A 13,516-nucleotide genomic window follows, 5' to 3' on the forward strand; every position below is an offset into this window, starting at 1 on the left:
AGTGAAAGAGATCAGCTTACTGTGTAAACTTACATTGTTCTTGTAATGCATTGTGAAACCTTGCGTAACATGAAAAAATCCGTAAACAGGGGGTGGGTGCTCGAGCCGACATTTCGACAAGTGGACTTGTCTTCTTCAAGGCTAGAACTGATTTCCTTAGCTCTCGTGTAGCTTTCCTTAGGCGCTCGTTGCTTGCCAGTATTGGTTAATACTTACTGAGGATAAATAATATCCTCCGTAAGTGCTACCCAATACTGGCAAGCAATGAGCGCCTTAGAAAAGCGTTTCCCGGAGTACCAAAGGTCGTGTATCGCCGCAGTAGGAATATTAAGGACATGTTAGTGCATGCAAAAGTAAACCCTCATTCTACTGCCCACATAACACCTTGTTCTCGTCCCAGATGTAAGACTTGTAAGCACCTTCACGATGACGTTATAGTTAAAAGCACCGGAAGTGATTACGTCCATCATATAAAATCTAGTTTTACCTGCACTAGTTCAAAACGTTATCTACATGATCGAATGTTCATATTGTCAAAAACGGCACATTGGCGAAACGGGACAGCCTGTTAATGGGCATTGCGTGGACACGGCGAAGTTACCCAAAGCAGTGGCACAGCATTTTAATGTAGCAGGTCACAACTTCGACGATCTCAAACTTTACATACTTCAGTCAAACTTCCGGTCCCCAAGAGACAGAAAATATAGTCATACCTTATTAACAAGTTCAATACACTTCAGCTAGCAGGTATTAATGTGTCTAAGGGGGCTCTTGAATCCATTCGGTATGGTACATACACAACGAAAACACGTGCTTCCACTGACAATCATTCAGCGAAACCTATACCCTCTCCCCCCCCCCCCCGTTCTTGTTCCTTTTTTTCTTCTTCTTTTTTTCTTTTTTTCCCCCTTCCTTATGACTCACCCAGTTCGTCACGGCTACCTCTCTTCCCCCACTCTGGCAGCTGCTCTCCCCTCCTCCCTTTTGGTGGAGAGGGCACGAAGCATATACTAGTACACACGAGAGCTAAGGAAATCAGTTCCAGCCTTGAAGAAGACACTTCTCGAAACGTCGGCTCGAGCACCCACCCCCTGTGTATGGATTTTCTCATCGCAAGCTTCCATCTACCCCTTCCTGCCGTTTCTTGCATAACATGCCACCCGTGCTTTGTTTCAGGTTTGCAAACACGTACCGTGATGGTAGGAGCTACTTCGTGCTACTCATCATCACAGATGGTGTCATTAGCGATATGCCACAGGCGATGGAAGCCATTGTGCGGGCTTCTTCCTTGCCCATGTCCATCATCATTGTGGGCGTGGGCAATGCAGACTTCTCAGGTGAGTTCTGCCTGTGGCTCTCACTTCAACCACCTACTTGCTGCATTGGCTATGGCAGTGTGCTCCTTGGCACAAGATTGCGGTTTTGGTTCTTGGCCATGGTGGCTGCATGCTAACGAAGGCAAAATGCAATAATGCTTGCATACTGCTGTGAACACATGTGTTCGCAGCAGTATGGTGAACACCAGATGGTCAAAATTGACTCTCAGCCCTCCAATATAGTGTGGCTGTCGACTCACTGGGCAGTTTTGGCAAGTTAAATCCCATGAATGTACGTTTTCAAGGAATTCAGTTCAATACAAGTCCATCAGTACAACCTATTGGGTACAGTAAAAGCGATGCAAGGAATACGGCTTTCAGAAAGCACCTTTCTACAAACCTGCGACTTCCCATGTGAGTAAATGCAGACTTGGTATTTAAGTTGAACACGTCCATTAATGTGACTTCATTTTCCTCTTCTTTGAAAGGTGTCTTTTTCAAAGCTTGCAGAGAAGTAATTAAAGTATTGTGTGTCTTGTGCCATGAAATGCCATAGTGAATGCTTCAGGTGCAAGGTTTCGCTGCGTATGTTGATATGCAGTATTGGCAACACTGAGACACTGCTTTTGCGTTGCATTGCTGGGAGCTGACCACATCCACCGTAGTATGCCTCTGACTGTGTTTTGCAACTTTTGCTTTCTCAATTTGATGACATTGCCTGGTTGCCTGCACGTGCTGGCACGAAAGAGCTGCTGCATACAGTCAGCCATTTAACAGTACCGTGCAAGATTCGACGGGCGGGCCGGGGGCAGCCCGTTGTTGTAATAAAGTGCAGAAGGAAACGACAGAGTGGTTGATTGTTGGGATCGGAGTTCTTCAATCATACAAGTTGCAAAACTCCGTATAGGCTCCATGTGTCAAACTCTGGACATGCCTTTGGCTGAAATCACAGAGGCCTGCTGATTGTAGTGCCACCTGTTCGCGTAAAAAGAAGCTAACAAAGGGCATTTTTGTGTGTTGTGTTACACAGGCCCGTGAGCGATGCCACATCGATGAGGTGAGCAGTATGTTTATGTTTGCAGCTTACATTTTGCAGATGATACCATGGCCATAGAACTATTCAAACTTTCTTGAAAGTACTACTATTTCTTGCTGTGGAAACTTGAGCAATGACAGCGAAGGCTGCAGCGATCATGGCGGTGTGTGTTTTCTGTCATCGCTCCCAGGTGGCGTATTAGATTGCCATCCTCCACAAATTTGTCCATAAGCATGTCCGGGTTTCGGAACAGTTTCACAACTGGTATGATTGAAGAACTCTGGTTGTTATTAGGAGAGGGTGGTGAAGCAGAGAGTCAGGTGTGAAAATGCTGGCATGACCGCAAACTGGCTGAGAAGGAATAAAATAGGGAGTTAGAGGATCCACCATTCCTTCATTGTTTTCAGCCATGGAAGTCCTGGATGGGGATGTTGCTCAGCTGAGTTCAGATGGCCGCCGCGCTGACAGGGACATAGTCCAGTTCGTGCCCTTTCGCAAGTTCCTCGAGGGTGGTGGCTCTTGGCAGAGGAACCAGGCCCAGCTTGCGAAGGAAGTTCTGGCTGAAGTTCCCAGACAGGTCACAGACTACATGACGAAGCACAACATCAAACCTGGTCCGATTGCAATACCACAGGGCCAGTCTTAAGCTCCTCTGTATGTGCGTCTCTGCGTGCATGTTGCATTGTTCGTGGTGACTGTACAATTTGACACTGCCAGCATTTGCCCTCATTTATGCGCATGCCAAATTCATGTACAGCTGTGTGCTTCATATGATCATAACGCTGTTTTTTTTGGGAGCCGAAACACGGCTTATCATCCTGTGATTGTTGATATTTGGCTGGGACAACTGTTAAATTTAGACTGACCTCACAGCTGGCTGTCTGCACTGTTGTGATCGTACACAGCTTTTTTAAAGGGGTCATGAACGACCCCTTGAGCTTGGTGTCAAAACACATCTTACAATCAGCAAACACTGCTATGAACACCTCAGCCAAGTTTTGTGGTCATACGTGGCACGTAGAGTTTACAAGCAGGGTGCAAACTTACCACATTCTCGAGTGCCCTCTCTTCAGATAGAGGCTCGTTCTCACTCTCTTCGAAACTGCAGGCGGTAGCTCTATTTCATAATTTAGCAGATTGCTGCTATTGGCCGATAGCTACAAATAAATCAAGAGCAGCATTTGGATCAGATGTGCTTCTTGCCATGGGGTGCTGCCACGTCTTATTTCTGCACTCTATAGTGGGCTAAAGTTACACTGTAGCAACATCAGTGCACACCGGAATCACACTAGAGGTGAGTGAACGTGTTTCGCGATGCACACTGATGTAGCTTCTTGCCTCCCCTGTGTAGCTGGACGAGAGAGGAGAAAAAGCACTGAGAGCGCACGACCAGTCCCTGTAACTCTGCTAGTACTTCACGGATTCAAAACATTTTTGCATCAGTTGATTCGTGGGGTAATACACTTCGATACTGGAGTCATTTGATGATTACTTGAAAGAATGCTTAAGTGCCCCTTCAGAGGGAATACATCTGTTCATATTGATTGAATAATTTCAGTCTTATTTTCTTAAGCTTGACTTTCTTAATGACTACCTTCAAGTTTTCTGTTAATCCTTGTGCTGAGTTACAGAGCACAGTGCACTGATGAACATGTGAATCGTTTTCTCCCTGTTGGCTCTCAATTTCTACTACACATCTTCAACGTTTTTGAAAGCTAGAAGCTCCTTGAAGGTTATGCCAGCTTCAGTTCTGAGACACTGATAGTAGAAAAAGAGCAAAGAAGTAAAGTTCTCAACAGCATGTAGTGTTGGCACATATTCCATGGTGAAGCTCTTGCACTTGAGACAGGTGCTAGGGTGAAGTAGCATAAGCCGCTGGAAATGCACCAGAGCATAACAGCAGGATGGAAAATGCTGAATACACTGATAATATTCTGGTGGCATTTATGGTGATTGTGCCAACGTGTCACACTTAATCTGCATTTTGTTCTGTACATAAGTGAAAATTTTAATTGTGTTACAGGTTTTATGTTGACTGTTGACATTTTATGTGGTCTCTTGGACACTGTGACCAGAAATGATGCCATTGTTGATCAGTGATTTCACCAGGCTGATGTTTTGAGAGTTTTATTGCTATTTACAAACTATCCAAGCTACTATTTATGAAGTGTGCTGTGTATAGGAGCAATATGACTTTGTTACTTTGTTACATCTTTTGTGCCTCATTGAGCAAAGGCCTAAAAGCATGGCACATATGCTTCCATGTAGTCAACCCCGATGAAATAGGTTTATTTATCTGTTCGGTTGAATGAAGAGGTCAAGGAAGTGCCCAAGTACAATGCTGCTTCATTTGGGAGTATTTGTCCAATTCCAACATGGCCAAACATTAAACGTGCATTTAGTTTTTAGGCGTTCAAAGCAGAAAACTGAAGTAGAAACACCTTTAAAGCTCCTGAACAAAGTGGAAATCACAAGCGAACCCAATTGTCTACAAAAAGAAAGAAGCATGCCTCTGATTCTGGCAATTGTAAAACGATGAAACCGGCAAACCTTACCTTCACGTAATGTCGGTTTATTAATGCTTGAAGCAAGAGTGTCAGCAGGATTTTGTCTTGGAGGGTGCAAACCTCTGTTGCATCGCGGCTGGTGTAGCTTGGGTGTGAGCAAGTGCCGGTGGGGCAAGTGCCTCATTTGCACCCCCCTGCCGACGCCCATGGCTTGTAGTCTATCGCTGTCACATTATTGCTGCCGATGAGCTACAGCATGCTGTCCTCAATGCTGTGCATTTCATATTTTGCATTTTTGAAATAACTCTGCATTGTCTGAAAACAGTATGATGGCCCACGCATGCTAGACACTATATCACTAATTTGTCCTTTGATGCATACAGTTCTCCATAAGGCTGAAGACAGGGTGCAACTTGTTGCCACTAGCTTAGCATGTAGCCGCCGAGCTGGCCTAGTGCTTAGGGTGTTTGGCTGCTGAGCCGAAAGACATGGCGGCAAAATGTTAGAGGCCCATGTAATGTGCAATGTCGGTGCACGTTGAAGAACACCAGGTGGTCGAAATTATGGTGTGGCTCATAATCATATAGTGGTTTGGCACGTAAAACCCCAGCAACTATTATTATTAACTTAGCACATAAAACACCTGAGGTTGAGTGAGTATTGGAAACTTCTAAATAATGAATAGAACGTTGTGTTGTTTGATTTGGTCTTTAAATCAAATGGCCACTATTTGATTTTCATTCCCAAAGAGAACACTAGTCGCTCATTAGGTCATAATATTTTTCTAATACATTTCAAATATCTTTCAAATGTTGCCAACCATACACGATCAACCATGAAATTGATGTAAAAATGTTATGTTCCATCCCATTCACAGCTGATGCAAGCCACACTTTTCTTGCTAAATACAGTCATTTGCAATGAAATGTTGGTTGGACGCGTTATTTCAAATAAGAATGAAAAGGGGGCCATGGATGCCAGCAGATAATGAAGCCAAGGAAGACATATGGGTTCTCAGCCTGGCAGGTTTGATACCTCTAGTTATTAATCACACACCACACGACACCATCTAACGAAAAGAAAAAAAATGTTTCACATTTGCTGCCATGGCCATGAGTGAACATTCCCAGAATACACATACAGAAATAGCCAAAAAAGTGGACAGGCAAATGGCCGCCACTGTAGAGCATTGCACGCATAATAATGTGAAGGTTGTGGTCTCTGTCTCCAGTAGCAACGAGTTAATTTTTTTCATCCACTTTTATTCATTTTTTATTTATCTCATAATTACCACACATTAATTAAACATGGCAAATAAAGGTCCCCATGCCAAGTATTAGGATGCCAAAATTGTTCGATAATTATGCTCAAATGACTGTATGTTAATCACAAGCTAGTATTCATTTTAATCTGCATCTAGAACTGTTCAATTTCTGTGTGACTTGGCTTCAAAGACTATTATTCGCACGCCCCTTGAAATCTTTTGAATGAGCTTTTGTTATGAAAGACCGAAAGTAGCATGTTGTCATTGTAATGTTACGTGGGAACTTGTTTTGTCATCATCTTTTGATGGCAGCAGTGATGATGCTGGCTAGGCTAGCTTTTGTGGGATCCAGTCGTGAATTTAGTTTGGCTTTTGTATACATTTGCACAGTGCAGGCAATGGTCAAATCAGTTTTCTTAGAAAAATAAATAAATGCTTTAAGGTACAGTGTTTATTTGTTTTTTTTTTTTTATTGATTTGGTTGCGACACTACATTAAAAATCATTAGTACCGTTATCCTGGTTATCCTGGTGCTAAAGTCAAATACTGGTTAGTTGGTTTATGGCGTTTAAGGTCCCAAAGTGACTCGAGCTATGACGGATGTTGTTGTGGTCCTCTGGACTACGGATAATTTGGGGTTCCTCAACGTGCACTGAAATCACACAGTACACAGCCCTCTAGCATTTCTCCTCCATCAAAATGTGACCACCGCGGCCGGGATCAAACCTGCATCTTTCAGGTCAGCAGCCAAGCACTGTAGCCACTGAGCCACAGCAGCAGCTCTAAAGGCAAACACTGCAAGGAACTGTTTCAATATGGAAATCTTCGGCAGGCAGGCCAAAAACAGGCACATTCAGCAGGAGTGTGCTTGATGTGCTAATCGCCCCCGAGTGCCACCAAGACAGGCAGCCTTTGGGATCATGATTGGGCTCAATGCCAACCAGTCAGAATTGTATTATCTACTGATAGCCAAATTCAGGATCAATGTATCAAATGTTTTGGTCAATAGAGGTATGTAGGTGCTGGCCAGGGCCTTTCAAAGTAAGAATTGATCAAAAACTTCGTTGCTTCAACTCAAACTAACGTAAATCTGCTCCACAATGTTCTGTTGTAGCACTGCCTTTCGTGACACTTGTTTTCGTTGCTTTCGTTGCATATTTTCATACCAATCCATTCGATTTTTGCAACAAGCTATTTTTTTCACGTATGTACGTGCAGTTATGCCTAGCATAGCAACTTTTGATGCTTTGTACAGCTTCATTATGTTGTCTCAAAGGAAGCGAACCCATGAGAGTGTGTTTTACCTGAAGGCCTACTGCAACAAAATTTTAGACTACATAAAAAGCCTAGTTTCTGAGAGTTTATATATATAAAGAAGGACTCCATGCAAACTTTTACATTTAGAATATGAGCTGATGCATCAGAAAAAGCTCACAGAAAGGGACGTTTTTGATGCCAAAACTGATAAAAGTGGCACCATTACCACTGCTTGCCGAGAATGACATACAACATGGGTATGATCTAGAAAGGTGCATGGTTGCTATGCATGACCTCCGAGATAAGAGGGCACTGCCGGATGCCTGGACCTATGCAACACCTGGTGGTTGCTCAATGCAACAATCACCAGGTGTTGTCTGCTGAAGTTTTGAAGGAGCAAACTGTGCTGCTGTCTTGCCTACTATTCACTCTTAATGAATTTTGTTGCAGTTGGCCTTTAGTTGAGCACCCTAAAAGTATTTCCAGTCGTTGCACCAACGTAGGCCTGCGCTGATATTGTTCTCTTCATTACAGTGTTGCTAGATAAATTACCTGTAATTACTTGTGATCCGTAAACAGGGGGTGGGTGCTCGAGCCGATGTTTCGACAAGTGGACTTGTCTTCTTCAAGGCTAGAACTGCCGTTTTCTATAATTACTTATATTTCATTACAGTTATTGGCGTTAATCTGCTACTTTTTTTCTCGGTAATGCCTACTGTCAGTTAATTGCCTTTTTTAATAATCACTCACATGCAGTCAGTTAATTTATTGATGAGAAGGTAAAACAGGTGATGCAGCTTTGAGCATACCTGTCTCTGAACCCAGTCATGCTATCCAGGCTTTGATTGGTGCAATCTAGTGCTTAACGTTATTTTTCATAATGAGGTGATCCTCTAGCTCATTAATTCACTGTCAAATGTGCTCTACTGGCTCTGACATGCACTGCTTGACAGCTCAGCACAATCCATAGATGGGCCAGTTACATTCTCGCAAGGCAGCATGGGCACAAAACAATTAAAAGTACTCTCAATGACTACAATTTGAGAGAATACAACTTTTGCATGTATCCTGTTGTTTTCTTTACTGTTCTATCTGTGCTGTCGTAGTGAAGATGAATTGTAAATAAAAAAAGTTGTAAATTGTATAAACAATATACTCTTGTTAAGATGAGAGACCGTGAATATGTGTTAATTTTAAAGGAAGTGATCTACAGAGCTGAAAATTTGCTAATTCTTGTATGTCTAAGTATTCATGGTAAGAAATAATAAATGAAACAGGATATAAAGGGACACACTTATTAAATGTATTTGCATAAAATGAAATGTTCGTTTGTATACTTAAGCTATTCATTATTTTTGTTGCTTGTAAGTAGTGTGCAGATCTGTGTACTGACGCAAATGCTGACATGTTGTCTAGCTTGCTCAAAAGTTCTTCGATGTCTTCATGTAAAAAAAAAAAGAAAACACTACAATGTTATCAGGGCATTGTAAACTGTGTCACGTGCGAAACAGCTGGTTTTTGTGGCCCTCGGACTCTGTTGTCCAATTAAATACGAGAAACTTGAAAGGCCTCCTAAATTATTGTTGCCATGGCATCACCACTGCAGGTTTTCACATCTGCATGCAATGCTGGGTGGGGGTGAGGGGGGGAGGCCCGAGGCCTCCCGTACTCACCGCCTATGAAATGGTGTTTCTGTCCATAGAAACACCATTTCACAAGCAAAGAGTACAGGGGGGGCTCAGGCCTCCACCCCCCCGCATGGATTCAATGGGGGGCAAAACGCCCCCGGCGCCGGGGCAGGATATATTTTAAGACCTTGACTTAGGTCCGTGTCCATTGAAAACGGACTGTTGACCATCTTGTCTCGCGGCTTTTTCACAGGGGACTGTTTATGCCCACTTCTTTTTCACTTCAGGCTTTTAAAATTCGGATCGTGGGCCAGTGACAAGACAAACATTCAGTCAAAGATGCCCTTCAAACGGATTTGCATGTGCAGGTTGTGCGTCGATAAACAACCGAAGAGACCGCTGACAAGTTAAAAGAAGTCTTGAACCGCGTAGCTACTGGTCTTCAGGAAACAAAAATGCTTGTGAGAATACAAAGCATTCCCGACACAGTCAGTGAATGCTTTTGCACAGACTTGCTCGCCAACAAAAAAAAATGCGTCATTTCTTCGTTGTCTACAGATGGGTACCCATCGACATACCTGCCTATAAAAGTGCCGAGAAAAGATGGTACGTATTTTTGATAGTCAGCAAAGGGTTGTACTACCAGTTCGGTGACCGAAGAGCAACTCAAATGCTCGTCCAGAAAACAACTTCTGGCGGAAAAACTTGCAACCGCACCTTCAAACAAGGTGTGGTAGTAAATGGATTTGCTACCATCCGAGAATTATTTTTGGCTATCTTAAATTGAATTCACTGGCATAAGTAAAGCTTCCAGTGCCAGCATTAGCCTATACTCTCTCCTGTCTGATACATGTTATAAGAACAAAGTGAGTAAAGCATATCAATAAAAAAATTCGGCAGATCCCACGCAGAGTGGGAATCGATTTTATGTGATGCAGTCTGCGAGTAGCAGCCTATGCGGCCTTTTTCGCTTTGTGCCAAGTGTTAAAGGAGTACTGACACGATTTTGAAGTGCAGCAAAACGGACATTTTTGGTTTCCTTGGCATGTAGTGTTAACGCTGTCCCCACACCACATCCGGGAAACACGTATAAATATTTAAGTTTGATTTTAAAGTTTTCATCTCCCAGCATCTGCAAGGCAGCTTCACCGCATGGAGAGCCCTATGACGTTTCAAGTCAGCTCACTTGGTTTGCGAAGTCTGGGTTCTGCATGCGGCCTAAATCACAGAAATCGCTGTCGGAGGTACTGGACGACAGTTCACTCATCATGAACCACGTTCGACTGACAGCAAAGGACAGCAGGTGCATATTTCGTGGGTTGCAGTCTGCCCGTGACGTCACGGGCAGACTTGACACGTCACTATGAAGCCGCCCTCTCGAAACCGAAACCGAAACTGCTGGTTGAAAGAAGCGGTATTAAAAATATATGCAATGCATCCCCAGGCACCACGACACTCTTTTTAGGGTTTTCGACACCCGTGCTTTCATTTAGAGCAACAACCCGAAAAATTTTAAAATTCATGTCAGTACTTCTTTAAGCGGTGGATCAACGTCTTTGTGTAAATTAAAAAATAAATCTGGAGTCTCCCACTAGAGATATTCATGATGATATTGCGATGTCGTTATACTAAATTCTTTAATGTGGAAGTCTGACTCTCCCCCCCCCATATATATATATATATATATATATATATATATATATATATATATATATATATATATATATATATATATATATATATATATATATATATATATGAAAACTCTCTCCGCCTATGCACCATTTGCTTTTCATGTAGTGCATCCTCCAAATCTAAAGCTGAACTGAGTTTCAGGTGTCATTCATTCATTCATTCATTCATTCAGACAAAAGGAAAATTTGCCTGGGTTGAAGGGACTAAAGGCAGATTACCTCTGATGTCACTGGTGGAAGTGAAACTTTGCCTTTACAGAATCAGCTGTTCATGCTTAGCATAGTAATTATTTCCTCAGTTGAATTAATGAGAAACCAATTAAATCTTTACACATTGTTTCTCACATTTGAAAATTTGGCAAAACTAGGTTGATTTCAATGGAAGCCTGCTGTATTTGCTGCTTTTTATGTGAACAAGCATGGATCCTCAACATCTTGCTCCAACTTTAGTTGTCTGCAGTGATTCAGTACTTGCATGCAATGGGCCAGTAGTACACAACTTTAAGAATTGTATCTAACAATGGAAAATGTGGCTAAAGTGATGATTTATTTTAAAAAAAGTTTTGACGTGGGTGTTTAAAATCTTGTGTTGCCTGGCTGTGGCCAACCTGTGCAGATAGTACACCAGCAGTCATTCAAGCAATGTACTATGAAGGCACAATTTTTTAGAATCTCCTAATGAAATTGAGGTGCACAAATAATTGTAGTCTTGCCTTCCTCGTAATGGCAAGGGCGGATCCAAAGGAAAAGCGGCCTTTGGAAACTGCTTTTGCTCAACCACATGCCTTCAGCAATATTTTCACCGAATCTTGTTCTAACAGAAGAACTTGTATGCACTGGATGCGGGTGTACATTGTTTTGAAAGTGCAGTGGTTGCTAGATCCTAATGAGCCCCACTGCCTCCCCGTTGTTGACACTTATGACTTGTTGCATGTCTTCCGTAAACAAAATCTCAATTGCCATTGCTGAGCACCAGCCAAAGCATAGAAGCGGTTGGTCTTTGTTGGACTGTACTCATGGTACAGATGATATTTCCTCATTCTGATGTGGCGTTCTCTGACACAATAAGTGCTATCAATGCATGAAAGGTCTAAAACCTCAAGTTTTTGTCTGTCTGTAATCAGAGCAAAAAAAGTTGAATTCTAGAATGTACACTTCAGGTGAAGTTGTAAGGAAAAACAAGAAATGTCACAGTGATGTTAAAAAGTTGCTATCATTCTTCACTGCTACTGAATATTAATGAGAACTAACAGACAATAATGGCAAGGAAAGTATAGGGGGTGTTATTTGTAGTAATTAGAATATAAATGTGAAGAAAGTAAAGTGGACGAAAAGATAACTTGCCGCCGGCAGGGACCGAACCTGTGAGCTTCGAATGACGCGTCCGATGCTCTACCACTGAGCTACGGTGGCGGTCATCCTCTCGTCCACTTTATGGGGGTATATATGTGTATTTTAACCTAGGAGTGTTGGTCAGCGCCGATCGCTGCCATGGCGGCAAGTGTGGAACACTCTTTTTTCTGCCTGTTGGCATCACGTAGCACGTGATCTTTCTACGAGCCGGCAGCTGACCATGGCGGCAAGTTATCTTTTCGTCCACTTTCTTCACATTTATATTCTAATTACTACAAATAACACCCCCTATACTTTCCTTGGCATTATTGTCTGTTAGTGCTCATTAATATTGTGTCTAACAAAGAAAAACGAGCCCTTGAAAAGTCACCTTCTTTCCTTCTTTCCTTCATTCACTGCTGCTACTTCAGCTTCAACTGGCATCAAAAGCTGTATAGGACTAAGGTCAGTCGCAAAATATAAGTGGGCATTAGTAACACTGTTTTTCTTCGAGATGGACGTTCATCCCTGCAACCCATAACGAAACACGGTGCAGCATTGAGGCGAGCGAAAGGTGAGATCAGGAAAGAGAAGCCACAATGTTCTCGAGATGAGCACCACCAGGTTGAGGCACCCCACGAGAAAAACTCTATGTAGAATGTCCTCTCGGAGTTGTGATGCATGGCGTTTGCTATTAATTTCATCTGCTGTTTCGTTGTCGTATACGCATGGTGCTGTGTTGAGGCAATTAGTGTGCTCGTTCTTCCCGATGGCATCCAGTATCACGCACAGCATGTGATACTGGACGCCTCGTTAAAAGTTTAGCCTCGCTGTCGCGGTACTGGAAAAAATATATACATATTTCTATTTTGCTATTTTTCATATTTTCCCCTAGCTGGATCTTTTATCTCGAAATTGCCGAATTCCCGGCGGTTTCACGTGCATGGATCGCCACGAGCAAATAAAAAATTATAGAAAATTACACCATCTTCCAAGGGAACCATGTGGGCATGCGAAGCAGCGCATGAGTCGACCTAAAGTTCCGTTCATCACGGGCACCTTGGCCGATGTTAACGCGTCCTTGCAAGTGGAGCACACCATAAATTCACTGTAGTTGCTGTTACTCGTCCCGAACTCTTGTTGGAGCACGGCACGCGGGAGCACGTGGATTCATCGCGCGTCTGCAGAATATCGTTCCCCGACGCCATCACGTGATTGCTGAGAGAGTGTAAGGGTGGCAGGCCACAGCGTCTTACTATCATGCCCCTTGAAGGTAAACATTAGACAGAAGTCTGTCTGGTTGGGTAAGTAAACTGAGATAACTGATATTTATTCTCCAACCAAAGTTACGAAGACACGTAAAAACCCGACGTTTCGGAACCAGCTCGGTTCCTTCCTCAGGGGGGACTGCGGCGGCTTAGCAGCGGCCTCTTTAAGGCACTCTCGCGGCGGTTAACGACCCCACGCATTATCGAGGAGCGT

General features: G+C 43.0%; 1 protein-coding gene across 4 annotated transcripts in view; it reads left to right on the forward strand.

Moving 5' to 3' along the window:
• The window catches only part of LOC119406843 (copine-8), a 34,857-nt gene extending 25,102 nt beyond the window's left edge, over positions 1-9,755 (forward strand). For 3 of the 4 annotated variants that reach the window (XM_049419657.1, XM_037673585.2, XM_037673586.2), the window contains 2 exons: positions 1,177-1,337; positions 2,760-5,866. In XM_049419657.1, the coding sequence (XP_049275614.1) occupies positions 1,177-1,337; positions 2,760-2,998 (400 nt within the window). In that variant the 3' untranslated portion in view covers positions 2,999-5,866. Of the gene's footprint in view, positions 1-1,176; positions 1,338-2,759; positions 5,867-9,566 lie in introns of those variants that run through there. The other variant, XM_049419658.1, reaches the window with a different exon arrangement.
• Positions 9,756-13,516: the final 3,761 nt, after the last annotated feature.

This window comes from Rhipicephalus sanguineus, chromosome 10, assembly GCF_013339695.2.
Source record: "Rhipicephalus sanguineus isolate Rsan-2018 chromosome 10, BIME_Rsan_1.4, whole genome shotgun sequence".
In the NCBI taxonomy this organism is placed as follows: Eukaryota; Metazoa; Arthropoda; class Arachnida; order Ixodida; family Ixodidae; genus Rhipicephalus; species Rhipicephalus sanguineus.